This window comes from Mesoplodon bidens (genome assembly GCF_964165515.1).
Source record: "Mesoplodon bidens genome assembly, chromosome: 14".
NCBI lineage: Eukaryota > Metazoa > Chordata > Mammalia > Artiodactyla > Ziphiidae > Mesoplodon > Mesoplodon bidens.
Window position 1 is genome coordinate 13,541,710 of NC_138170.1, and position 26,497 is coordinate 13,568,206.

General features: G+C 50.4%; 1 protein-coding gene across 1 annotated transcript in view; it reads right to left on the reverse strand.

The window, feature by feature from the left end:
* The window catches only part of ACOXL (acyl-CoA oxidase like), a gene marked incomplete at its 3' end in the record, with an annotated part of 353,946 nt that overhangs the window by 44,504 nt on the left and 282,945 nt on the right, over window positions 1–26,497 (reverse strand). Inside the window, 2 exon segments of the mRNA XM_081254598.1 lie at window positions 9,497–9,525; window positions 9,528–9,566. Of these exon segments, the coding sequence (XP_081110724.1) occupies window positions 9,497–9,525; window positions 9,528–9,566 (68 nt within the window).

Genomic DNA, 26,497 nt, shown 5'->3' on the forward strand with positions numbered 1-26,497 from the left:
CCTATTCTTTTGTTTCAAGCACATGTGTAGTCACTCATGGAAACATTTTTGTGATGTCTGTTTCAAGAACACATCAAGTTGTCTCATCCCCATTCTGTCCTTTTCTCAGTCCTAGAAGAGATAGACATGGAAGGATTTTCCCAAGGCAAAAACATTCCATCAGGAGAAGAGGCAGCAATCAACTGACTGGTACCTTCATGCTGGCCATTTTCCTGACATCTATTCCGAAACTAAGTTTCTCCCTCCTTCCTCCCTTTCTCCTCCCCCTCCTTACCTCTTGAGAGCTGACTGTGTGCCAGGCGTCTTGCTGGGTCCTAGGAGAGGAAGGGGGTAGAGCTAACTAATTTTTTTTCTTTTTTCCTCTCTCAAAGTTGATAACCATGGTGTGTGCGTGCGTGTGTGTGTGCGTGTGCGTGTGTGTGTGTTTCAGTAGAGTTTTGAATATAAAATTAACCCAAAAGAGATCAGCTAAAATTCAGTAAGGGCAAGAGGAAGAGTTGGGCAGGTCCAAGGAGCAGAAATCATCAAGTCTCATAACATTTCCAGTTTTCAATCAGGGCACAAATGTGCTTGGTTGCAGTCAGGGGCTGCTGCCTGGGTGTGAGTGCTGAGCTTTGCCTCCTTTCTCAGCCCCATTCAGCATGAGCCCCCATATAACTTTAGGGCTAATGTCCCCTTCACTGTGTTCTGGAAAAGCCACTTGGTAATTCTGTTAATGTCTAGTAGCCCAGACTCATAGCGTTGAAACGCCCTGATGGAATTTCTCCATATTCTGGGTAAGTCACTCAAGAGAATTCTCCGGGGCACTTCAGCATCTTGACCTCTTTATTTAAATGGCAAAATGACAAGTTTGGGGCCCGGCCCTGTTTTCTCCTCCCACTAACTCTAGTTCCCTAGGGTCAAATTTTGCTCTTATTTTCCTACAGATGGCTTTCACCAAATTCTTCCAGTTTTTTTATTTGTCTCCAGCGGTTTCCTCTCTTACTTTCGGCCCTGTCTTCTAGAACAGCCTGAAATGAAATCTGCCCCTTGAGCTGTGCACAGAAGACATGGAGGGGAGAGTGTTCAGGCAAGAACCTCTTTCACATGTCCCAGGACAGGCTTGTAGGGCCAAGAATCCTCAGAGGGTGATGATCTCCACACTTGGGGAAGCGTGCTGCCGTTCTGAACATGGGATTTCTGCTCTCCAGCTGGTTCTCCACTTAGATGTCGATTTGGATGCTTGATAAAGAAGTGTCAAGGGCAGAGCAGGTGTCATGTTTCACATGCTGCTCCATTCGTCCATGCGATCATATGCTCCTCTTGGGTAATCAGGCACGTGTAGAGTTTGCACATGATGGCGCTTGGCCTGGAAAGCCATTGGTCCATTTCCCCTGTGAGGAGAGCTTTGTGGAGGAGGTGGGCAAAGTACAGAATGTCAGACAGCAAAGCATGGCCTCTTGCTGCAGGACAGGAAATCCTTCTGCCCTTCTCCTAATCCCCTACCCCCCACCTCACTCTCTATCTCTGGCCCCTGGTCTGGAGACTGTGCTCACAGAACAATTCTAGGGCAATTGTTAGCTGATGATGGCTTCTGCTGCATTCCCTCTCAGAGATTCCCGACACTGACGTTAATCTCTGGAAGTTAGGGTAGCCTTCCAAGCCAAAGGAAGGAATACTGAATGCAGGAGTTTCAAGATAGCTATAGCACACTGGGGAAACGTGCATGGCCAACAAGAATGGAAGCTTCTGGAGACCTCTCCCCTGAAGAGGCAGCTGTCTAGGTCCCCTACTGTGGCAGCCAGCTCACAAGACATGCATCGGTGCACCCAAAACACTCTATAATTGGAAAACTCAGAACACAACTTCTCACACGGACCCCACCAGTAAGCACGGCAGAACCCACACAGTGGGTTAAATTTAATTTCCTGCAGAAACTTTGCACAAATGCCACCTCCTCTGGCAAGTCTTTTCTAAACCCATGCTGAGTTGGGCACCCCAGCTGAGTGCTTTGTTAACACCCCAATTTCCTCTGTCTCAGCACGTAACCCACTCCAACGTGCTTGCTTATTGGGGTCTCATCTATTAGTCAGGGAATTGAGGGTGAGGGTCTTATTGATATTAGCACCTCCAGTGCCTGGCACATAATAGCCACTCACAGATGTTTCTGAAGAAGGGTTGTGGTAGGTATGTGAAGACAGTCAACAAAATAACCCTTCTGTTGACCTATCAGGGAGCCTGGAATTCCAACCATTGGATATTTATTTCTTTGAGTTAAAAAGTTACTCCTATGCACCAAAGACTCCTTTCCAAAATTAAAGTTTCATCAAGAGAGATAACTGTCATTGAGATTTGGGCTGGGGGTGGTTTGAGATGAGCCCTGCAGAGCCTTGGCATAAGCTTGAACTTGTGGGGAGAAAACCAGGAATTAAGGGAAGCAGGCATTCCAGGGCCTCCATGGCACAGAGGTACAGGAATGAGGCAAAACCGCTTATGGCTGTAACACTACGTCTGAAATTTGATTTCTTTGTCACTTGTAGCTCTTTTCCCTTATTAAATATATATAGTCTAAAAAACCCAAAATATATGCTTCAAACGAACCAGGTACTAGAAGAACATCACCTGGCCCATAACGGGTCCTCAGTGAATATTGTAGAACAGCTGCCTTGGAACACTATCAGCCATGTGCTCACTTCTTTCTGTGTGGCTCTGGCTCGCAAGGAGCAGAGAAGGTAGTAGGAAAAGAACAGGCGAAAAGGATGGGGTTTCACCACCACAGACCCCGCTACCCTTAATGATCTGGGCTCCAGGAATTCGGAGCAGGGACTGACACTATTCATGATGGACTGGGTTTGGAAATGCAGTCAAGCCCCAGATAGGAACGCTTTTCTTCTGTGTAGGAAGCCTGAGCCCACGACTGGCTGCAGATGCTTGAGCGGGGGCTGCAGGCACACGTGGTGCACACACAGGATGTTTGCTCCTGCTTCCTGCCCTGGGGCCCAGGACACTCTCCAAGGCAAGGGGCCACGATGGGGTCCTCGGGTAGGAAAAGGGCCCCCAACAGAAAGGAGGACATCACAGTTTTCCCTGCACTCAGTGGGAGGTGCTTGCAATTAACTTTTGGCTGCTGGGTTTGATGCTTAAACCAGCTGCTACCTACACATGTTGAGAAAAGGAAGAAAGAGTTAGAATGCAGGAAAAAGGGAAAAACCCCATCTCACCCACTTGACAGGCTCCAACTGCCTCTGCCAGCCGCTTGTGAGGTGGGGACAGTCCCCTGCAGACGCCCTGCCCCTATGCTGGGGTTGCCGTGGTGAGCTCCGCGTCGGGGCTGGGGGAGAAGAGGCCTTCTCTAAAGCACAAAGACAGACAAAGGCCCTGCAAGGATGCGTGGGCCAGTCCCCAAACGGAATGCTGCTCCCTGGGCCCAGTCCCACGGAGAGAGTGAGCCGGGTGAGGCAAACTGGGGGAGAAGCCAAGCGGAAAGAACCTTTGTGACAATGACAACTTAAGGAACACCAGATAAGCAGCTTGCTGGGGTGTTTCTAAACCTTCGAGGGGAGGTGAATCACTGGAGCGGTCATGTGGAAAATCCCCTTTCTCCTCAAGGCTCTGCCGGCCCCATGTTAAGGTAAAGTCATCATTTTCTTGTGAAAACCCTCCTTCCTAACAGACCAGGATTCCATCAGGCTAGGAGAAAAGGCTCGTTTCTGGGAAGAAGTTGTATTTTGTAAACCTGGGGGACTGAAGGGTTGGGCCATGTCACTCGCTCAGGGACTTTGAGTTTCAGGAAAGACTCATGTGTCTGATTTCCTAGAACATCATTAGACAGAGAAAAAGCTCCATCTAGCCAGACCACAGTGGTGAGGGGATGTGTGGGAGGGAGGCTTGGCACCCTTCCCTCCCTATCTGCCCAGTCTCCCCTGTGCATTTGGGGGCAGTGTGAACACTTGGCGGTTGGTAAGAAATGCTAAGGAAGCTTCCAGCAGCACTCCAGCCTCCGGTCAGTGGAGCCTTCCTGGGGAATCGCCTCTGTAGGTTTTCTTGACCTGGGCCCCAGCACCCTGCAACTGTGCCATCCACGCCGATGGGCCCCTGCGCGTGCCAGCTGGACAGACAGCAGGTACTCAAACTGCTCTGCTTGTGTCCTCAGACCAAGGTGTCATCCGCTTCGCCCCAGACAGTCTGCCCTGCTGCCAATCAAATGGAGAATGGCCAGAGCATCGTTGCTGCCGCCGGTGTGACCGCCCTGCCGAAGTCTGCGATCTGGGGAGGAGACATTCAACTGGTTCTATTTCTCCTTGAGCAGGCAGCTTGGTTCTTGGTACCATTTTCTATAGCCGACGTGGTGTGATATCGATCTCACCTACAGAAAAGCCGACCTTGAACTTTACATGGTGCCTCCAGCCAGAGCACTTAGGCAGAGTGGCCAAGCCAGGACCGCACTGGGGGCTGCAGTGTGGGGAACATTCCAGGCACTCGCTCAGCATCCCTGGAGTGGAAAAGCCTTGCTCTGAGCCAACCCTCCAGTTATAGCAGGTCAGCAGAAGCTCCTTCAACTAGCTCTTGTGCCCTGGCCTGGCGGGAGCAGCACGGATCAGCAATGGCCACTTTCCCCAGAACATCCTACTTGCTTTTCCAAGGAAGGCAGGGGGACCCAGCAGGTGACGACCTCAGGACGTTTTTGCCCCAGTGAGGATCCCTGCTGGGCTGCCGACTCACACCCAAACTGGAAAGACTGCCGCCAGTTGTGCAAGTAACTCCCCAGAGAACAGATCATTTCTATTTGATTTAGAAAATGATGGTCCGAATGCAGATTGGCACCAAGGGGCCTGTCTTATGACTAATTTCCATCACTGAAAAGAGGGCCCAATTTTTAAGAGGAGACAATCCTGGGAGGCAGGCAGGGAACAGCTGGACCGAACACTGAGAGCAAAGCTTGATAGGCAAGGTAGAGCCATTTGATTGAGGAAGGGATTTTGGACTTGACTCAAAAATAGGCAAACCAGATGCCTGGGTTTGCCTGGGACAGTCATGGTTTATGCCTGTCATCCAAGCTTAATTTTTTTTTTGTGTGTGGTACGTGGGCCTCTCACTGTTGTGGCCTCTCCCGTTGCGGAACACAGGCTCCGGACGCGCAGGCTCAGTGGCCATGGCCCACGGGCCCAGCCGCTCCGCGGCATGTGGGATCCTCCTGGGGCACGAACCCCTGTCTCCCCTGCATCGGCAGGCGGACTCTCAAACCACTGCGCCACCAGGGAAGCCCCCATCTTAATTTTTAATGGTGCCCCCTTTCACTCTCAAAGAAAAAAGAAGTCCAGTTTTCTGGACTTCTGTTATCTCCCTATATCAAAGGATAGAGAGACTTAGGGCTGGAAACGTATCCAGGGAGGGACACGTAGGACATGGGGCTCTGAGAAGGTTCCTTTGGCTGATCCCGAAGGAGAGAGACAAGCAGTTGGAAGACCAGGCGGATTCATTCTCAAGCATGTTTAGAATCGCAGGCTTGTTGGCAATGTCCAGGCACAGATTCACAGAGTGTAGATGCTGGATGGGTCTCTGGAGTCATCTAATTCTCTTCCTCTTTTGCCAGAAGAGGACACTGGGCTAAAAGAGGTCAAAGTGACCTGCCCAAGGTCACACGCTGGATCCTGGCAGAGTGGAGATCAGACTTGCCCCCAGTGGACCAAGCCCAGGTGGTCTGTTCTGGAACAGAGGAAAGGGGTGACTCTGAAAGATGCTGCCAGGGGAACAGATGCACTGGCTCTGGAGTGGCAGTCCCAGGACAGTCATGGACTGTCCCATGGCTCTGAGGCTGTGGAGAGAGGACAGAGAGCGTAGACAGGTGGGGTTCAGACCTGCTGAGTGAGCTTGGATGTGGAGCTGGAGCTTAGGTGAGATCCGGAGCCCCACTGGAGGAGAGGGCAGAGCAGAGGCATAAACGGGCTCTCCGGGGCAGTGACAGCGAGGACCGAAGAGATTAATTGGCAACTAGAACCAAGAGCGAGTGAAGGAATAGGTACGTGTGGGGATGGAAGGTGAATGAGGTCCTAAGTCATCGATGGAATCTAAATCTTTTCTGCGGTTCAAATCATACTGAAATCTTCCTGAGAGGCAAACCCGAATGACAGCTGTCCTACCTCTTGGCATCTTTTCCCAGCCCCTTAGCAGGGCCACAGTGGTGGGAAAATCCTAAGTCATCAGCAGCCTTGACCTCTGCTTGGTATTTGGGGAAACTGAGTCACAGAGAAGCCAGCTCCCTCCTGCCTTACGGTAGTCTCAGCAAATAGGGTGTGATTCACAGCAAGCCACGAGCGTGATTCCACACGCCAGCCACAGCAGTGCACCTGAGGCTTCGTCCGTCTTATCTCCCGTGCGGCTCTGGCCAAGGTGGTGGATTTTCTGTGAATCTGATCATCTGGGAGGGGTCCAGGAAGAAGCCCAGCCTGAGGGTCCAGGGGCTCTGTGGTCACAGTTCTACTGCCCGACAACTAGCGGTGCCATGGCAGAGGGCCACATCTCCTCCCTGCCCTACTCTTCCTGGTTGTCACATGAAGGCTCTGGCCTCTGCCATCTCCCAAACCTCACACTCTGGCTTTGTTTTTCCAGGGGTGTCGGACGTTGGCTCGACTGCTGTGTGTTCATCTTTTGCATCTTCCCTGCAGTCTGTGTCTAGAGCACCCTCACAGGTCATGAAATATCTGTCCTTAAGTCTCAATTATCTGGGACAGTATAGGGATGCAATGGTATGCATGCAAAATATTGTTTTTTAAAACATCATATTCAACACCCATCTGCACTTTTTTTTTGCCTGCAACAACTGTTCACTCAACAAGGTGGAGTTAAGTATTTAAGTTGGCTGCAGAGAATCTAGGAAGTGAATAGCTCACTCAAGTCAACATAAACTTGACCACAGGCTGATTGTAGTCAGAACGATCTACTATCACCCTGAGCAAGTTCTCTCACAGAACAAGCTACAAAAATCCTGCATACCACTGTCACGCCCACATGATGCTCTCTGATATGTGACATTAAAAAACCTCAATCTCCTGAGAAAAAATCATAAAATAGTTTCAGTATATAAGAACTGAGCACACGTTTTTGTTGAGTGAAACTTCTTTGATGATGCCAGTTCAAATATCTGCAGATATTGAGAAAACACCCACAGACATCACCTTCGGTTGCAATAGTCGCACAGTCTGCAGAGACCAACAGAGAAGATGTAAAATACTGAATGTCACTGGACATCATTCCAGGACACCTAGGGCTACCTGAACCCTCTCCCACTCCCAACTGTTAGTTTCTTCTTCTTCTTCTTTATTTTAATTTATTTTTGGGTGCATTGGGTCTTCATTGCTGCACGCGGGTTTTCTCTAGTTGCGGTGAGCAGGGGCTACTCTTTGTTGCAGTGCATGGGCTTCTCATTAGAGTGGCTTCTCTTGTTGCAGAGCATGGGCTCTAGGTGTGCGGGTTTCAGTAGTTGTGGCACGTGGACTCAGTAGTTGTGGCTCGCGGGCTGTAGAGCGCAGGCTCGGTAGTTGTGGCACACGGACTTAGTTGCTCCTCAGCATGTGGGATCTTCCTGGCCCAGGGCTCAAACCCATGTCCCCTGCATTGGCAGGCAGGTTCTTAACCACTGTGCCACCAGGGAAGCTTCTTCTTTTTTTAAATTAATATTTATTGGAGTATAGTTCAATCATAATGTTGTGTTAGTTTCAGGTGTACAACAAAGTGAATCAGTTATACCTATATACATATCCAGTCTTTTTTAGATTCTTTTCCCATATAGGTCATTACAGAGTATTCAACTGTTAGTTTCTAACCAAATGTTCCCAAGAAGCCAGCCTGGGGCAACGTGTGCATGGCAGGGGGGTGAGAAAGTAAGAGAAGGAAGAGGCTTTGGGTGGCATCTCTTTCTACCCTCTCCCTAGGGATGTGAAGAGAGTGGCTGTGGTATCTGCAGTCGTGGAGGCCGTAGGGACAGCTAGGAGCGGGCCTGGAGGTCTGCTCTCCTGGCTCCAGGCTCTGTGCTCTGCCTTCTCTACCCCAGGCTGCCTCTGAGATGCCCAGGTAATCCCCATGCAGGGCTCACCAGCAGGACCAAGCAACACATAGGAGGTGGTTCAGCCCACAGAGGCATGGAGAAGGGAACACGGTGGAGAGATGAACAGGAGGAGAGAAGCAAGAAGGAGGAGACGGCAGGAGAAAACGCTGGACAGAATAGGAAGAAAGGGCCAAAGGCACATGTGTCCTAGTCACCGTGACTAGCGACTGGAGTAAAGAGGTGAGTGTCTGGGGGCCAAGAGCTACTCCAAGATCACAGTGCCACTGCCTGTACCTGGAAGGGAAGGTCCTGGGGGAATGGCCCTCAGGCTGGGGAACTGAGAGCTTAGGGTGGACAGCCTCAAAGTACCGACCAAAGTTTCTATGCCTGAATGGGTGCCATTCAAAGTCAGTGTATTGGAAGAGCCGGGACCCTGGTGGACCACGTTTCCCAGGCAAACCCAATGTTTGGTATCAGCACTTCTGTGTTATAAAATCAGCATCACTGAAAGCTTTAAAAAAAGACAGACTGAAAATATCACATCTTAGGCAAATGAGTTGAAAATCCCTTCTAGTGACGCCCTATATTTTCCACCCATTTCTAAAGTCAGAGAACACCTGGTATGGTATTTAGGTAAAGAAATGCAATTCCTGGTACACGCGGTTTCCTGACAGCACAGAACTGAAATGACGTCACGGAAATGCAGATGCCTCTAGGTCAGTCTGAGGACAGTTTCTAGGTGAAAACGTGAGTCTCAGCCATTGGTGGAAAAGTGGGTCTGTACTTTTATGATCTGCTGGTACCTATTGCTTTCTGCCTTCAAAGACTAAGTTTTCATTAAATGCAGGCAGGCTGCTGGACAGGCTTTTCCGCACTTTTGGCTCACCTAGATGTACAACTGAAATGTGGGTTAGGCCGCACCTGTGCTCCTTTGTCGTTTGGAAGGAAAGAAAACGATGGTCACCAAGAAAAAAAGAAGTTTGTCTCCCACTCAAGGGCGAGGAAGCTATGACATAAGATGCCCCTTCCAGTGGTTCATATGAACAGACTCATTTGTGAAGCTTTCCCCACGGTGACGAAAAGACGTGGCAGACACAGAACGTATGGGATCCTTTGTCTTAATTAAAAAGGATGGTGAGAGTCATAGAATTTGGCCAAGCCTCATAAATCTGCTCAGAGAATCAAGGCTCTGTCAGATAAGCTTAAATAGAACCAACTGAGCCCTCTGGAGAATTGAATAGATTCCCCGCTAGTGGTTGACACCCACTTTCCTGTCACTTTGCTGCACTCCGAGGACGGCGGCTGTGCTCATTAGCCAGCAACCCTCCTACCCACCGATGACAAGTTTATCCCCAAGGAGCACAAAATTCAGGGATGATAAATTTACTCCTGCTCGTAAAAGTGAACCTCTCCTCAGGGCAATAAAAATGCTGTGAGCCTTTAAGGCGATCGGCGCTTTGTGTGCTAACGTACCTTCTTTAACAAAGCCTGGTCCTCTTTTCAGGACAGCGCCTCACGGGAAGGGAGAACAGCTCTAAAGCAACTGGAAAGGAAGAAAGAGAAAGTGAATGGCATCCCTTTGGACCCTCTGGACCCTGTTTGGAGGAGGACATCGTGGTGATAACAGATAGAGGTGGCGCGCTACAGTCCTTTCCTTGGTGATAGGTGCAAGGTGGACAGAGCCCGCCCCGGGGAGGTGGGAGCAGGGCCAGCACAGTCACTTCACCCTTGTCAGCCGGGATGATTACATCAGAGTAAACGGCCGTGACCATCAGCAAAGCTCCATCCTACAGTGGTACAAATGAGCTTATTTATGAAACAGAAATATAGTCACAGATGTATTACAGAAAACAAATTTATGGTTACCGGGGGCGGGGGGGGGGAGGGGGAGGGATACATTGGGAGATTGGGATGGACATATACACACTGCTGTATATAAAATAGATAACTAATAAGGACCTATGGTAGAGCACAGGGAACTCTTCTCAGTACTCTGTAATGACCTATATGGGAAGAGAATCTAAAAAAAGAGTGGATATATGTATATGTATAACTGATTCCCTTTGCTGTACACCTGAAACTAGCACAACATGGTAAATCATCTATATTCCAATAAAAAAATAAATTAATAAAATTTAAAAAATAAAAAATACACCGCTGGGAGGTCCTGGGTTCAGCCACCATATAGCCTGTCCTCTCCCCCATGACCACACTGCCTGTTCATTTCCTGTGACCACCGTCTAGAGGACTCCGCCTGCCTTTGTAAATTTGGCGGCGCTACATTTTCTCTCTCAAGTCTCCATCGTGATTCCCACGGTGTTAACTCTTCTCTGGCTATGAATGACGGGGGCCCAGTGTCGACTCAAGCAAACCCAACAAGTCCCCCAAATATTTCAAGTCGCATTTCCCCTACCATCTTTCTCCAACAGGACGGTGGAGAGAAACCAAGAAGGTCTGCAGAAAAGATTAATGATCCATTTTAATTGGCCATGAAAGCTCTAGTAATATTAACGGAGACAATTTCCACAAATTACACTCCCCTTCTCTATGCTGGTGGCCCAGCTCTCACCCAAGGCCCATTTACGTGAGCACCCTTTTCAGTGTAAATAAGCACAAAACCACAACTGCGTCCCATGCGTGCTGCTTTGACTGTATTGTTTCATTCTCGAAAATGCTCCCATGATTCCCTGCCACCCTCAGATTTAAATCCACTTCTTTCGACAGGCATTAAAGCTTTAACTGAGTGACCCCGTGTAGATGAGCCTCTTATTTCCAGACTCAAAGTTGCATTCACTCTTTTTTTTTTTTGCAGTACGCGGGCCTCTCACTGTTGTGGCCTCTCCCGTTGCGGAGCACAGGCTCTGGACGCGCAGGCTCAGTGGCCATGGCTCACGGGCCCAGCTGCTCTGCAGCATGTGGGATCTTCCCGGACCGGGGCACAAACCTGTGTCCCCTGCATCGGCAGGCAGACTCTCAACCACTGCGCCACCAGGGAAGCCCCTGCATTCACTCTTTACCTGTCGTCACCCTTCACTGCCGTCTGCTGGGCAGTCTCACCTCCTGCCTTTGAGGGCAGCATAGCTCAACCACCCGTCCAACAACTCAAAGCCACTGGCCATCCCCTGGGTCCAGCCCATCTTCCACAATGGAATATTACTCAGCCATAAAAAGAATGAAATAATGCCATTTGCAGCAACATGCATGGACTTGGAGATTATCATACTAAGTGAAGTAAGTCAGACACAGAAAGAGAAAAATCATATCATATCGCTTATATGCAGAATCTTAAAAAAAGTGATACAAATGAACTTATTTACAAAACAGAAGTAGACTCACAGACTTAAGAGAATGAACTTACGGTTACCGGGGGAAAGGTGGCAGGGGAAGGATTGATTGGGAGTTTGGGATGGACATGTCCACAATGCTATATTTAAAATAGATAAGCAACAAGGAGCTACTGTAAAAAATAAAAAATAACACCCCCCCCCACCAAAAAAAAAATCTGCACCTGGTGTTCTTTAGATAATCTTTTAGAAGGTGGCTATTTTGTTTGGTAGAGGTTTCTGCTGTGACATGGCATCTTCCTCAGCACAGGCCATGGACATCTAAACACTTTCTCCCGGCCTCCTCGGAGGGCTGCTAGATTCTCACCCTCCCCTCTCCCCTCGCTGGGGTGGCCCCGCATCCATGCGTCCAGCTGCCTGGGTGCTGGACTCCACTGTGACGCTTTTACTTGTTCACGAGACATGGCACCCAGGAGAGCAGCTGCTCCCTGAAATTCTGTACTGATACATCTAAGCCAAACCAGTTGAGCGCCACGCCTAGGCATCCCTTTCCTGAATTTTCCCATTTCAGTGGGAGGGACTGTCATCCACCAGCCTCCAGGCCCAAATCTTTGATTTTCCCTCCTGTCGCCATGCCTGCGGACTCTCCTTGCCCCTCAAAGGCACCCCTTCCCCATGGCACAGCAGCCGCTCTGATGCCTGCAGGACCCTCCTAACTTGCTCCCCAACCCTGAGGCCCAGCCATCCTCTCCTGCCACTGTAGGAAGCCTAGCACTGCCCTCTGGCTTCTCCCCTGCTCCACCATCTTAGTCCCTCTGTCCTGGACAAGACGTCCCCTCCAACGGTTCCTCACCATCCTCAAACCACGGCTTGATCCTCGGCCCACGTGACCCTCTCCCTCTCTCCTCCCAAGCTGCTCAGAGAACACCTTCTGCCAGGCCCAGTGGATGGAGGGGTCAGCTGCACAGGCTTGGAGTCAGACGGACCCGACTTGACATCCTCAACGGTGCTGCCGCCACCAGCCGCCTGGGACAACAGATGAGTCACACACTGACCGAGCCTCAGTTTCCTCACCAGCCACATGTGGAGAGGGTGCCGGCCTCCTGGCGTCAGTGTGAGGACTAATGCAGAGGCTGAATGTCAGTGCCCAGTGCCGGGGGGCACGGCACCCAATTCTCTGCACCTCTAAGGAGTTTTGTCTAATTTTTCCCCATCACACTGATTTACTCCCGTTTGATGCTTTGGCGTAACATGTTACACGCTGGGTTCTTCTTTTTGAGTCTTGCTTTGGTTTTTAGGTGCGCTTGCTGCCGTACCTCAGGAGGGAAGCTCCGGGCTCCAGAAGACAGCCTGGGTCTTAGCCTGTTTGTTCTATGACCGTCCTGCCCAAGAGGCCTCAAGTCATGACCCAGTTTTTGGAACTGGACTGGAGTGCACTTGTGGGAACACAGGACCCCACGGGTGGAGCTTCCCCTTAACTGGCCCGCTGCGTTTCATGAATCAATCACCTCTCACGCCTTTGACACAGACGATAAAAGCCAACCTTGACAACTGCAGGTCAAACAGAAGCAGGGCTCACCAATTCCTTGGCTGTTTCCCCTCATCTCAGAGTCAGGGTGACGGATGCTCTCGTGCCCAACGCAGGTTTCTCCCCTACCTCCCCCTGCTCTGATTTCTACCGAGTCCTGAAAGAGGAAGGAAGGAATGTGGCTCGCAGCTCTTGGGGCCGAGGGCTGGGGCCCACGGACAACCCCAGGGGAGCAGCATCACACGGTGACATGTCACTCTCCTCTCCCTCCTCCTGCCTCAACTTTTAAATAGGAAAATAACCCTCAAAATGAAAGCAGTTGTGGTATCCACTTTCCTCTCCCTTTGTTGCTGATTCAAGGAGCTGCCTGCCTAATGAGAAAAGAAAGGATGCTGCAGCCAGACCAGCGCCCACAGAACACGGGTTGCACTGGGGTGCGCTCTTCCTTAAGAGACTCGGGAGGGAATCATCTTCTTTTTTTTTTTGCGGTACGCAGGCCTGTCACCGTTGTGCCCTCTCCCGTTGTGGAGCACAGGCTCCGGACGCTCAGGCTCAGCAGCCATGGCTCATGGGCCCAGCTGCTCTGCGGCATGTTGGATCCTCCCAGACTGGGGCACGAACCCGTGTCCCCTGCATCGGCAGGCGGACTCTCAACCACTGTGCCACCAGGGAAGCCCAGGAATCATCTTCTTGATCCCACGTTTCAATTGTTGTAACTGCTCTTAAGTGTCCCAGGGCCATTTATTTCCGTAGGGGCTGCAGAGGCTCCCACCTGTCTGAGTATAGTCAAGCCCTCCTTGGTTCAGCCTGTCCACCCTGTGTGACAAAAAGATCAGCCTGACAATAGAGGAAGAACAATAGATTTTTAGGTAACACACTTGTTAGCTTTGAGGTTGTTACCTTTGAGGTCGGGGAGGGGGGTGAGAGGGATGCATAGAAAAAATGACCTGATTGAAGTAAAAAACAAAACAAAACAAAAGTGGTAGCTTGGGAGAAAAACATTATAGGCCAGCATGAAATACACATGTCTCCCCTTCGATGAGCTGGTGGATAAATTATGTACAACAGCCAAACCCCTGCAGCCATTTCTGAAAGACAGACGGGATTTTGCAACACTAGGGACACCCTACAACTCAAAGAAATGCTTGTGTCTAGGATGCTCTCATGATGACGTGTTGATACAAATAATGGGGGAAAGTCAGATGGACCAAATGCACAACACCATTGTCCTTTTTGAAATATGGCTGGTGAGACTGGGCACCATCATTACGTTCGCAGGCACAGCTGGCCTGGACATATTACAGAAGGGGTTGTATTTCTCAGGAATCCTGTCTCAGAATATTCTTTCAGCTTTTCTCTCAATCCCTATGACAGGGCTCTGGGAGCCAGGGGTCCTGCCCCAGTTGTCAAGCTTTAGAGAGCCCTGCTCTGGCATTCCTCTGTCCACAGCCTTCCCCACGGGGTAATGGGGGAGCGCCCCCCTGGAGCCCGCATCCCACTTCTCCAGCCCAAGTAGCTTGAGCTTCTCTCCTGGGAATGCTCTCCTCCTGGTGTGTGCACCCTGGATCCCTGGGGTGGCCAAGGGGAAGCTGTTGGGAGGGTTGTAGACAGACCTTGGGTGTCTAGGCTGGAGGATGTACACAGTGTGGAACGCAGCTGTGGGTGGGAAAGAGGGAGGTGGGGAAAGGGGGGTGCTTTTCCCCAGGCTGCAGAGTTCACAAAACTTCCAGGAGTCTGAAAATTCTAGATTCCCACCTGGCCTTCTGGATGAATAAAGCTACACGTGCCATGGTGGGAGAACAGAGTATATTTTCTTCACTGCTTTGTAATCTTGTCTGGTACCCTCACTGTGGGTCCCCCACACAGTGCAGGCTCAGGCTAGAGAATAAGGACCCGGTGAGAAAATACAGGCTCACCCAAGCCTCTTCAAAGCCAGGCCCCCCATCCACCCCTGGAAAGAGGAAACTCAGTCCCAGCTGAGTCTCCAGAATGGCAGGAAAATGTGGCTTTCACCTCACGTACCTACAGTAAAGATGAGGAAGCCAGCCTCCATGTTGGGGAGAAATGGGGAGGCTGACACCTGCCCCTAAACAGAAGGTTCTACCTGGAGGAGTGTGAGCTGAGCACGTGCACACTGGGCACGCCAGAATATGGCGCTGTGCCCAGGAGCAGGGTCCTCCCTTGCTGAGGCCTCCCTGCCCCCGGAGGCGGGTGTCCCACCTGGCTGGCTTAGGCCTGCCTCTCCCTGGGAACCCCAAGGGCCAGGCTCCCCTGATGCCCATGCACAAGGTGGAAGACTGCAGGGGCTCTCCCTCAGCGGTCCCCTCTCACCTGCGAGTGACAGCCATGCTCGCGACACCCTTTGCAGAACTATCTGTCACTGGAGGCTTCTGAAGTCCCCCTCCCACCTCTTCTTCACAACATAACAGGGATGTGTTGAAAGAGAGAGAGAGGGCTGCGTCTTTGCAGAAGGAACTCCAGCTCTGCATTCAGAATCAGCACAGAGCGGGAACAGGGGCTTTTAACTTCTTGGCAGCCAACAGGTGTAGCAGTTCCGGCCTCCTGCCCATTGAGATGGGCTGAAAGGGCGTGGAGCCGACCCTTGGGAGCCCCTGTGCCAGGCAAGGGTCCTGGCTCCCCTCTCCCTCCACACTGACTCCCCCCCCACCTGCTCTGCCCTTGTTGCTGGCCCTGCAGTGCTTGCCTGCTCCTCCCTCAGCTCACGGGATCCGTTCCAGAGAGCAGGCAGGGCACGCGGGGCATATACCACACTCCCCTCCTCTGTGGCCACGAGCATGACAGGAGCTCCGAGGTGCCTCTTCCCCAGGCACACAGGCTCCAGTTCCCTGTAACTAAGTCTCAGTGCACTTTCTGCCTGAGTCCTGGGACCTCAGCACCTCCAAAGGATGGGGACGGGGCTCTCTGCTCCTCCAGTGCAAACCCTCCCTTCAACCCCAACAGCCAGCGTCTCACTGCAGATCGGTCCTCTCACTTGCTGGCCACACTCACTGGCTTTGGGCTCCGCTCCCCACCCATCCCCACCCTGAGCCTCTGTCTCCAATGCAGCATGGCCCCTGGGCCAGGAAAATTCCCCTCAAGGGAGCCTGGGTCAGAGGGTCCCTCTCCAGCTCAGCCCCTCCACTGGCGTCCTACCGTCTACCCGGCAAAGGCCAAGCTCTGCAGTGCAGCACTCAGCGCACCCAGCCCTCCCCAGCCCACTCTTCCAGGCTCGTCGTCTCAATACTCTTCCTGGCCTCTCCCCCAAAAGCCTCCCTTCTGGTGGAAGAGGGGCATTGGCATCCCCTGGACAAGGCTTTCACTTTATCACCTTCATCTTTGCCCACACCGTAGCCTCCTCCTGGAATGCACTGCCACACTTCCAACTCTGGGATCCTATTCACACTTCAAGACCCAGCACCAAGGGACCCTCTGTGAAGCCACCTTGGAGTCCTGCGACATCTGCCAACTACTGGTACCCCTCCCAGGCTCGGCAGCATCCACTTGCATGAGGGTACGGTGTTCACATCTTATTCCCTCTCCTACTCCTAGCCCAAAGTCTACAAGGAGGAGGCACTGCCAACTTTGTAAGCAAATAAACTACACTTCTCTCCACTCCTTTGAAATCTGTAAGAACTCTGCCCACACAGGGGGAGAGCGTGGACCAGCAGAGCCTGCACTGCTAGAGGCAGGTAAAAGGCCAGTTTGGCCAGGCCCTGGGATGGGAACAGTAACAGGGTCTCACTGACGTCTGGGAAGCCTGGACCCAGTCTGAGCTGTGGGAACGAGACGCGGATAAACGGCGGCCAAGTTCTAGATGTGGGCAGTTCCTGTGAGGAGGCGGCAGCCGTGTGAGGGGCCGAGCCCTGCCTGCAGTGTCTGGGCCTTGGGAGGGAGGCTCTATCCCTCTCCCCATGCCTGCAGCATCACAGGCCCATTCGATCTTCCTTCCCTGGGTTCTTTCCCATGAAGCTGGTTGCAAAGGAGATCCATCTGTGGTCTTTGGCTCGGGTCAGGCTTGAAGTCACGAGAGGGAGCTCACTCATCACGGATTCTCTGGGAAGAGTCCTTTCAGCCCAGAGCAAGTGTGGTCATTCACTTGGGAAGCCAAGAGGGCCTAGCTCAGCTGGACTCCTGTCTCTGGAACCCACAGTCTTCCCGCACGTGGGAAGCTGCCCGCCCTCAGATGCATGGGGTGTCCTCTCACTTATTCGATGTGGTCCCTGTCTCACCTTGACCAAGGAATGCTTCCTGGGGTCTGGTCCAGACCAGGAGGCAGAGTGAGAGGCAGCCATCGCTGGTGGCCATATCACCCGATCTTCTCCCTGGCAGACAGCCTTCCCCGTGGGAGCGTCCCAACCACCTGCAGATCCCTCACAACTGCCGGGAAAGACAAGTCTGACAGTGACGCTCAGCTGGAGGTCACACCCCTCCCTGCCACTGATCCACCAAGAGAACAGAAGTTGACGGAGTTTGGAAAACCAAGAGCTGTGGACTCCAGGAGGGTCATGGACAGGACAGCCATGAGCCATTGCCCAGGGCCTGGCATCCACTCCGATGTTCCATTTTGAGGGATTCTCCTCTCAATTTAACATGATGCTTCTGCTCAGGACTCGGGTGTCTCTGTGGCTCCCAGGCCTCTCTGCCCTTCCCCTGTCTCAGCATCTCACTTACAAGCTCCAGGCCCTGCTCGTGCCCCAGGTCCAAGTGCAATCTCATCCCATCCGGTCTCCCGGTGCCAGAGCCAACCCCTCCCTCGTCAGCCTCCGTGTTCCCTCATACCTCACCCTTCACGTCTGATCACTCTCAAGGTCCCGTAGATCCCTTCCCTGTAACATCTCTGGAACCCCACCCTCGGCCCCAGTCCTGCCGCCATCGCTTCTGAGTTCGTTCCCTCCCAGCTTCTTCCTGGACAGCCTCGCCCAGCCTCCCTGGTCACAATTCCCCTCCACACCACAGATAGAGGCCTCTCCCTAACACCCCAAGCAGGCCATGCTTCCCCCTGCTCTGAATCTCTCCCAGACCCCCACTGACTGTGGAGGTGGACGGTGAAAGCTCCCGCACGTGGCCCACATGGGCCCTGCGGGACCCCGACTCCCACCCTCTACGTTTGCCCAGAATCCTGGATGCACCACACCACAGGCGCTTTCCCAAGTCACCCGTGCATTTCATGCCTCCCATTTTGCCCTTCCTTCTGCTTGTGATGCGCTTGACACCTACATACTAAAGGTAAATCTTGCCCATCCATCAAAAATCAAGGTCTCGGGGCTTCCCTGGTGGCGCAGTGGTTAAGAATCCACCTACCAATGCAGGGGACGTGGGTTCGAGCCCTGGTCTGGGAAGATTCCACATGCCGCGGAGCAACTAAGCCCGTGCGCCACAACTAGTGAGCCCAAGTGCTACAACTACTGAAGCCCGTGCACCTAGAGCCCATGCTTTGCAACAGAAGTCACCACAATGAGAAGCCTGCGCACCGCAACCAAGAGTAGCCCGCGCTCACCACAAGTAGAGAAAGTCCACACGCAACAACGAAGACCCAGTGCAGCCAAAAGTAAATTTTTTTTTTTAAGTATATCTAGGGCTTTCCTGGTGGCGCAGTGGTTGAGAGTCCACCTGCCAATGCAGGGGACGCGGGTTCGTGCCCCGGTCCGGGAGGATCCCACATGCTGTGGAGCAGCTGGGCCCGTGAGCCATGGCCGTTGAGCCTGCGCGTCCGGAGCCTGTGCTCCGCAACGGGAGAGGTCACAACAGTGAGAGGCCCGCGTACCACAAAAACAAAACAAAACAAAACAAACAAACAAAAAAATGTATATCGAAAAATATCAAGGTCTCAAACACGGATCGCCTCACCTGGGACTTTGTGGGGAGCCACATGAACCCCACACACTGGCCGACGTCTCTCCCATGTTCTCCCAGTGCACCAGGTCTGGGGTAACTCTCATCCCAGCTGCTTGAGAGCAGGGGCCTTTCTTACTGGATATTCTATCCCCAGCACTTAACACACCTCCTGGCACACAGCAGGCCTTCAGCAGCACTTGCTGGCTGAGGATGGGTGGATAAAGGCGTGAACAAACAGTGTTCTCCATCAGTGTTGTTTCTGAAGGACAGCTGAGTAGACGCTGGACCCAGCTGGGGCCGCGGCCGGATTTGTTCTTCATGGGGAATCGGAGTTTGAGAGACAGAGAAGGTCTCAACGTCCCCAGGACATCCTGCCAGTTTGGTCGCAGAGTCCAAGGCACTGCCTTAATCCAATTCCTTAGGACCAACACGGTGTGCACGTTCCTTGCAAGAGGGAAGCCCCGAGCAAACCAAGGTCAACGGCTCGCAGCTGCAGCTGGTCCCGTGCAGCTGCGGCTGGACGCAACTCTGGTGCTTAGGATGGAATCTGAGTGCCTCCTTAGTCTGTCATTGCAAAAACCTTTGTAACAATGATCAGAAAAACTCAGCCACGCGGCCATGGCCTGGAACGGGTTTGCATACAATTTAATCTGTCTTAGACGTCTCAGGAATTAAGAACTATAACATAGGCACAAGGCAAGGGATTGCATCAAGAAACTGTATTACATATTTAAAAACAGCTATTTTGAACATTTGAAAAAGCCCTTTTTTCTGCCATGTTATGTCTTCTTGGCTAACTTAGTCTTTTGGTTTCTGCACTTTTATCCTCCAGATCTCAGGAAGAAGAGGTTTGATGCCATCTGGACTGTAAGTCCTTTTGGCTGCCCTCTTGGACACAGAATCATTTTCACCTATAATTACAGAAATCTGTAGGAATGTATTTTATTTTCTAGGCTGCCAATTAAGAGGGAATTTCTGAGTAATTTTTAGGGAAAAAAATCCCAATAGATAGCTTCATCCATCTCTATTTACACTGATGTTACATAAAATTTCCCCACTGAGGATTCAACATGTACTTTGATGGACCAGATCAGGGGTCCTGAGTCAGTTAGGGGAGGTGAAATACTGATGAAAACCTCACTTTTAGTTATCTGGTGATCCTTTCCCCAGGTAAAGTAGCATTTTATGCCACTTTGAGCATATATCAAAACTTGTTTAATGATTATATCTCAAAGGACTGAATGCTCTTTTTTTCTTTTCAGTTCTCACGTTTCTAAGTAAAAGCCATCACGTTCAAGTTAATAGAGCATTATGTTTTCTCTGCAAACAAATTCCCATAATTCATAAACAAAGAGAAAGGTAAATTCATGAAGAGGAGACACAGCACTATTTTTCCACGTGACATTTGGATCTAGGTTAAAAATGATGTTTTTGTCTCTGGTGATTTATCAAACTCCAGATTTCATAAAAGATAAAGATGCACTGAAGAAGGAACACATCATCTTAATGCTTCATTTTGACACTCTGGGTCTCTAAAAAGCATGTATTTTGAAGCTCTCCCCTCCAGAAACTCAATCGTTTCCATGATTTACACAGTGAATTCTTGTTTTTCAAGCATACTTAAGTGAGAACATGCCAGGAGACACCTTGAAAGAAAATGGTCACATTTGAAACATACAGATTATTTATAGACAGAAAACTCAAAGAACTGAAAGAAAATCTGGTTGTCAACAGACAGTTGCTTTTTCTATGTTTTCTCTGTAGCTCATTTTGGGTTTTGTGTGGGTGGTTCATGTGAACTCAAAGGTTATTTGCTAAATGTTTTGTGAGATTAGAACATGTTGTCCTTTAAAACCTAAATGTAAGTTTATGTTTATTGCAAATATGTTCAACTTTAGACTATGGGATCATTTTTTAATATAGAAAATCATACCTAGAATTGCTATGATAAAACAAGATTTCCTAGGCTTCTATTTTTCATTCACAGTCTAGAAGGTCTTATTCTTAATCGTATTCCTAGCAGAAATCTCACAATATAGAGAGTTATGCAGTGCAAATTTTTGCTTTTCCACCTTTTGGGTTAATTTCACCTGCCAACTTGAACACTGATTAGCCTTATTTTGAAAATACTTAGGTACCAGGAGCTGGAAAGTCAGTGTGGACTATAGCTCAGGTCTTTGCAATTCATCATATAAGGTACATTTTTCGATCACACAGTGTACAAAAGAGAAAAAAAACAACAACACCCCCCCCCCTTTTTTTTTTCTTTTAAAGGCGAGGCCGGTTTATTTTTCTTGCCTCTTTAGCAATGCTCAGCTACCAGATTCAGGTCCAACAAGCACTTATGAGCCCCACCAAGTGGGCAGATGGTAGCAGTCTGCTGGATCTGAATCCCCCCTTCTGCTGTGTGGCCCTGGGCAACTTATGTAGTCTCTTTGTGCCTCAGTTTCCTCAGAAGGAAACTGGGTAGATAGTGGTCCCTCCCTCATTGCCCTGGTGGGGGATTAAAGAGTGCTCATTAATCTCACACAAAGCCTGTGAGATAGAAAAGATAAGAAGCATGATTCAGAGACAAAGGCGGTGAGAAGAGCGAAAAGCAGCACAGGCCAACTTTAACCCAGAAAAGTATGTGCTCAATAAAACACAAAGAAACCGCCCCCCCCACCCCGAAAGTTCAAGAACACTAGAATGCCCATTCTTCGGCGTTCACCTGCAAGAAGGAAAGCCCTTAGGGAGTTGAGGGTGGGAGGACTTTTCTCAAAATCTGATGCTAATAAAAAGCCTTGGGGTCAGCCAGCCCCGGGGCGGAGTCCCGGCTCCACAACTTAGATCTGTGTGATCCGAGGTGACTGTTCACCCCTGAGCTGAGTTTCCTCAAGGGCTGTGTGAGGTTGTTGTGGAGACTGAAGAAGTGACAGGGTCCAGGCGCTCAGCACGGCCCAGGCTCAGGGGGAGCACCGAATAGGCGGAGACCGAGCCCATCAGTCCAGTCAGCCAATATCCCGGGGCCCGGAAGGTGAGTGACATTTATTAGGGTCTGGGTCCAAGTACTGCGGCTAAATTCTGCCCCTCACGGGCCTCCGCAAAACAAATATCCTCCGAGAGTCTGACCTGGCTTTTTCCTCGTCTCCCTCTTCCGAGCGCGACAGGATCTTCAAGGTCATCTGTCATAAAACTATCTCATAAATTGTCACCTCCAGCAAAGAAGAGTGAGTTATCAGAGCCCTCCCGGGACCTCCTAGGTGACACACTCCCGGGGGCTGGGATGAGCAGGGTCCCCGGGGGCTCTGGCGAGGGTCGTGTGACAGTACTTCTTGAGAAGGGCAGCACTTGGGGTCTTCGGGTCCGGCTGACACAGACCTCAAGCGCACCTCCGTGGCCTGGGGCTTCAGGGGAGGAAACCCCGCATTATGAGGAGGGGAGCAGCCTGCGTGATGTCGCAGAAGAGATCTTCCTCCACTCACTGGAGCCCGGGAGCCACGCTTCCTCACGCCTGCTCTCCCAGGATGGGGAAGGCTCGGAATGTGGTCCAAAGTTGGGCGTCGGCATTTTAGAACTTTCTGTCTTCCTGTGTCTATTTGCTGCTGAGGCACAAAATTTAAATCCGATGTGGCAAAGTTGCGCGCTCTGTGCAGGGTTTCCGGGCTTCAGTGCTCAGGTTCAGCCAAACAAATTCTTCTTTTTAAGAGCCGTCACGTATGTGAGCGGAGCACCCCCTACTCCAAACAGTCTCCACCCAGGTGCCTCCACTCTCTCCCTCTCTCCCTCTTAATATGTGCCGGTTCTCATGTTCTCTTCTGCCCCACGTGTTGCCACCTCCTGGATTCCCAAAGGGAGCCTCTCTATTGTCCCAGACTCTGGCATTAGGGACCCAGAGAGTCCCAGAGAGTGTGCAGGACATCCACGGGGGCCTCTTCCGGCCACCGCACCCTCTGACCTGGACCCATCAACTCCCAGTTGCCCCCTCTGCTCTCAGGAACAATGGGTCTGAGACGTGTCCCCCCACGTGAGAAGAACAGAGAAAACGAGGCCTGAAACGGCCCTTCTCTTCTCCACTGTTGGAGCCTCCAAGATGCTGGTCTGTTGGGATCTAGCAGCAAATCGTACCTGCCCACCCTCGGCTCTCCAGATCCCCTCGCCTGCTTCCACCACCCACACGTTTAATGAGTGCCAGGCAAAGAGGAAGGTCAGCACCAGGGCAGGGGTACCCCAGCTCTGCCCTCCATCGGAGGGAGCCCTCACGGCTCGCCGGGACTGCTCTAAAACTCCGGGGCCCGGCAGAGGATGCTGATGGGAGAGGAAGGCACACAGGCTGTCGCAGCCAAGGGAGCACCCATGGTACTCACCCTGCTCCCCCACCTGCCAGACCTCCATCTCCAGCGGTCACAGCAGAATATGGCAGAGACCGTTATCCAAAGAACGAGATGTGCTGACTTTTTTTTCTTTAAACCACTTTGTTGAGGTATGATTGACATACAGAAAGCTGTACATATTTGATGAGTTTAGAGATAAGTACACACCCATGAAACCATCTCTACTATCTATGCCATAGACATATCCATCACCTCCAAAAGTTTCCTCTTGCTCTCTTTGTTTATTATTATTATTTTTTTAACTTTTACATTTTTTTTACATCTTTATTGGAGTATTATTGCTTTACAATGGTGTGTTAGTTTCTGCTTTATAACAAAGTGAATCAGTTATACATATACATATGTTCCCACATCTCTTCCCTCTTGCATCTCCCTCCCTCCCACCCTCCCTATCCCACCCCTCCAGGCGGTCACAAAGCACGAGCTGATCTCCCTGTGCTCTGCGGCTGCTTCCCACTATCTATCTACCTTACGTTTGGTAGTGTATATATGTCCATGCCACTCTCTCGCTTTGTCACAGCTTACCCTTCCCCCTCCCCATATCCTCAAGTCCATTCTCTAGGAGGTCTGTGTCTTTATTCCTGTCTTACCCCTAGGTTCTTCATGGCATTTTTTTCCTTAAATTCCATATATATGTGTTAGCATATGGTATTTCTCTTTCTCTTTCTGACTTACTTCCACCCCAGAGGTCATGTTTGCCCTTCAAGCTGGGAAGACTCAGGGTCTGGAGGGACTTCTGTAGTTAAGTGTAAGGGGATGACAAGTTCCTAAACTCACACCGGACTTTGGGATGAAGTTGTGGCATTTTATTTTTCTGTGCTTGCATATAAAGCAACGTGCATTCAAGGAGGTGATAAGTGTATTCCCGCAATTTCCTGGAAGACGAACGCCAAAGCTAAAGCTAAATCAAGGTGAATGTAATTTGCATAAAGAATAGCCACATTAACGATGGGGAAGAAAATGCTGATCCCATGAATACTGGAAAAAGGACTCACGGATAAAATGCAGAAATAATGCTTTAATAATGCATGTGATCACATTTTTATTAACAAAGGACGTCTTGTTTGGAAGCAAATACATCCTTGAGACGAGTCTGAAATTAATCCTCCGATAGGCAGAAATCCACACTACTTATATATTCTAATTATAGTTACAACCTGCGCTTAATGCAAACATTCTAAACTCTTCGTCACTTTATTAAGAACCAGAAAAGGGACTTCTTGAAGCATAATGAGAGCTGCTCACAAGCTTTGAGAAAGAAAACGAAGAGATAATTCTGCATAGAGCTGGAGAATGCTGGATGTAATTTATTTAATAAAAGTGCTTAGTGTCTCTTTTCTGGTTTAGGAATTGGTACACCCTTAGGGGTTCAGACAATACCATGCTTCAGCACTGCTATTTCTAGGGCAAGATAAAAATGTGTATCAGAGAGAAGTAATCATTTATCATCGTAATGGTTACATCCCACTTTAGAAACCACTAGAGACTGCTTAACATTTTTACTTCCAACATGGTTTTCCTGAGTCTTCAGGTGACAAATGGAAACTGATGCCAGAAGGCTTTTTTTCCGTTTGTTCCTTATAAAAATGGCTAGACGTGGAGTTCATTTTCATCTGGGGTGACGCTCAGGTCTGTGCTTTCGCAGCCTGATGCTTCCCTTCCCGCTTTGTGTGATTCCTTCAGAAGTCTCCAAAGGCAACATCTGGGTCCAGTCAAAGAAGACAGATGGGCTCCTCCTGGAGACCTCTTGCGGGGCAGGGGCGGGGTTGGGGGGGTGTGTTCTATCCGAACGTAATGACAGGCTGACTAAATTTTTCCTGGGTAGTGTGTTCAGGGCATTCCTACCATTAGAACCCATTCTGTATCCTTACAGACCTCCTCATTATGGATGGATTTCTCTTTTTCAAAACATTCCTAGGATTTCTAGATGCTGTCATTGAGTCCTATTATTTTTCTTGTTATTCTTATGATTTTCCTTCTGTGACTTTCTACGGCCAGATCATCTTCATCTGTCGTGGAACTGGAGGCCAATTTCCTAAAAATCATCCCTCTTGCTTACCATGGTTATTAACCAATAAAAGATTCAGAATCAATCTGGATTTCTTTGGTGCTGTGGCCACATCAAATCCTTGACATTTCTTCCTGGTGTTAAGACTTCATACATTGGAACCTAACCCGTTTAATCTTTCTCTGTTTCTTCCTCTTAAGAAAAAGGATCTAAATGTTCCACTTTGGTTATGGGAACTAAGGTTTTTGTAGATTAGTAATTAACAGTAAGAAAAAAAGTTTTATTGAACACTAACCATGGGTCAGGTGCTAAGGTAAGGGCATTCAAGTATCTTCTCAATGCCCCCCCCCACGAGGTAAGTATCACATTATCTACATTTTGTAAATGAAGGTGAGACCTGGAGTCCACAGGGTTCATCCTTGTGTCCCAGGAAGGGCAAGATCTGGTGAGTACACGGGATCCCAGAGGGAGGAGCCCAGGTGCTGGGGCCATAGCACCCTGGAGAACTGAGCCATAAAGGTACACAAAGTGGAGGAGAAGGCCTGGGACATACTCGCCTTCCATAATGGTGTCTTGAGCATTACTTCATATCCCGGATAAGTTTCAGCCTGATCAACAAATCTGGAAAAATAACCCACTGACAGAAGAGGGGTGGTTTACCTAAATTTCCTAGGGGTGAGGGAGGTGCTGAGAGCACCAAGACAGTCCAGGAAGCAAGCCCCCATGGGTTCCGGAATCTGCGGCAGGCAGGTCAGCATGGAGCTCAATCCCGCTCCCTCGCCCCAAAGAGCTGTCCAGATGGTCCAGCCTCGGCACCTTCTGATGATAACTGAATCCCACGTGGAGATGTCCCCACAGAGAGGATGGAACATGCGTGGGGAGTCAGCAGTTGGGTTTGGGTTTGTGATGCGTGAACTGGCATTCTGGTTTCTGTATCTGTCCCTCTTGAGTTTGATTAAGGAGCATCCATTCCCTGGAGCCTCATATACGGTGGGTGTACAGGCAGATTAAAACTCCTGAATCTGCAAACCAAGGAACCCAATCCTGTACCTTACTGACCCACAGGGGAGGGAACGTTTCCTTTACCTTCTCGGACCCTCTCCTCCCTCCTCCTTCCTCTGCCCCAGGGAGCAGAAGGTAGAAATCAGAGTCTGGGGTGTCAGTGAGGCCATCGTTATCACAGGGTGTGGTCACTGTGTTTAAAGGCTGGCCCTGGAGGTGGTGCTCCTGGCAGCCTCCCGGACCCCGTGAAGAGCCTGTGCTCTTGGAAAGTTCACCTGAGCACGTGCACACTCACCTGAGCTCCTCATTCCAGTCCTTACTCTTGAGCCCTATGCCATGAGGCTCACCAGGGTCCCAAGCACTGGACCGCACTCAGAGGAAGGGGAGAGGCCTGACTCCGTCTATACTGAAACTACTCACTCCAATCCAGCTCTTGTCGGCTCT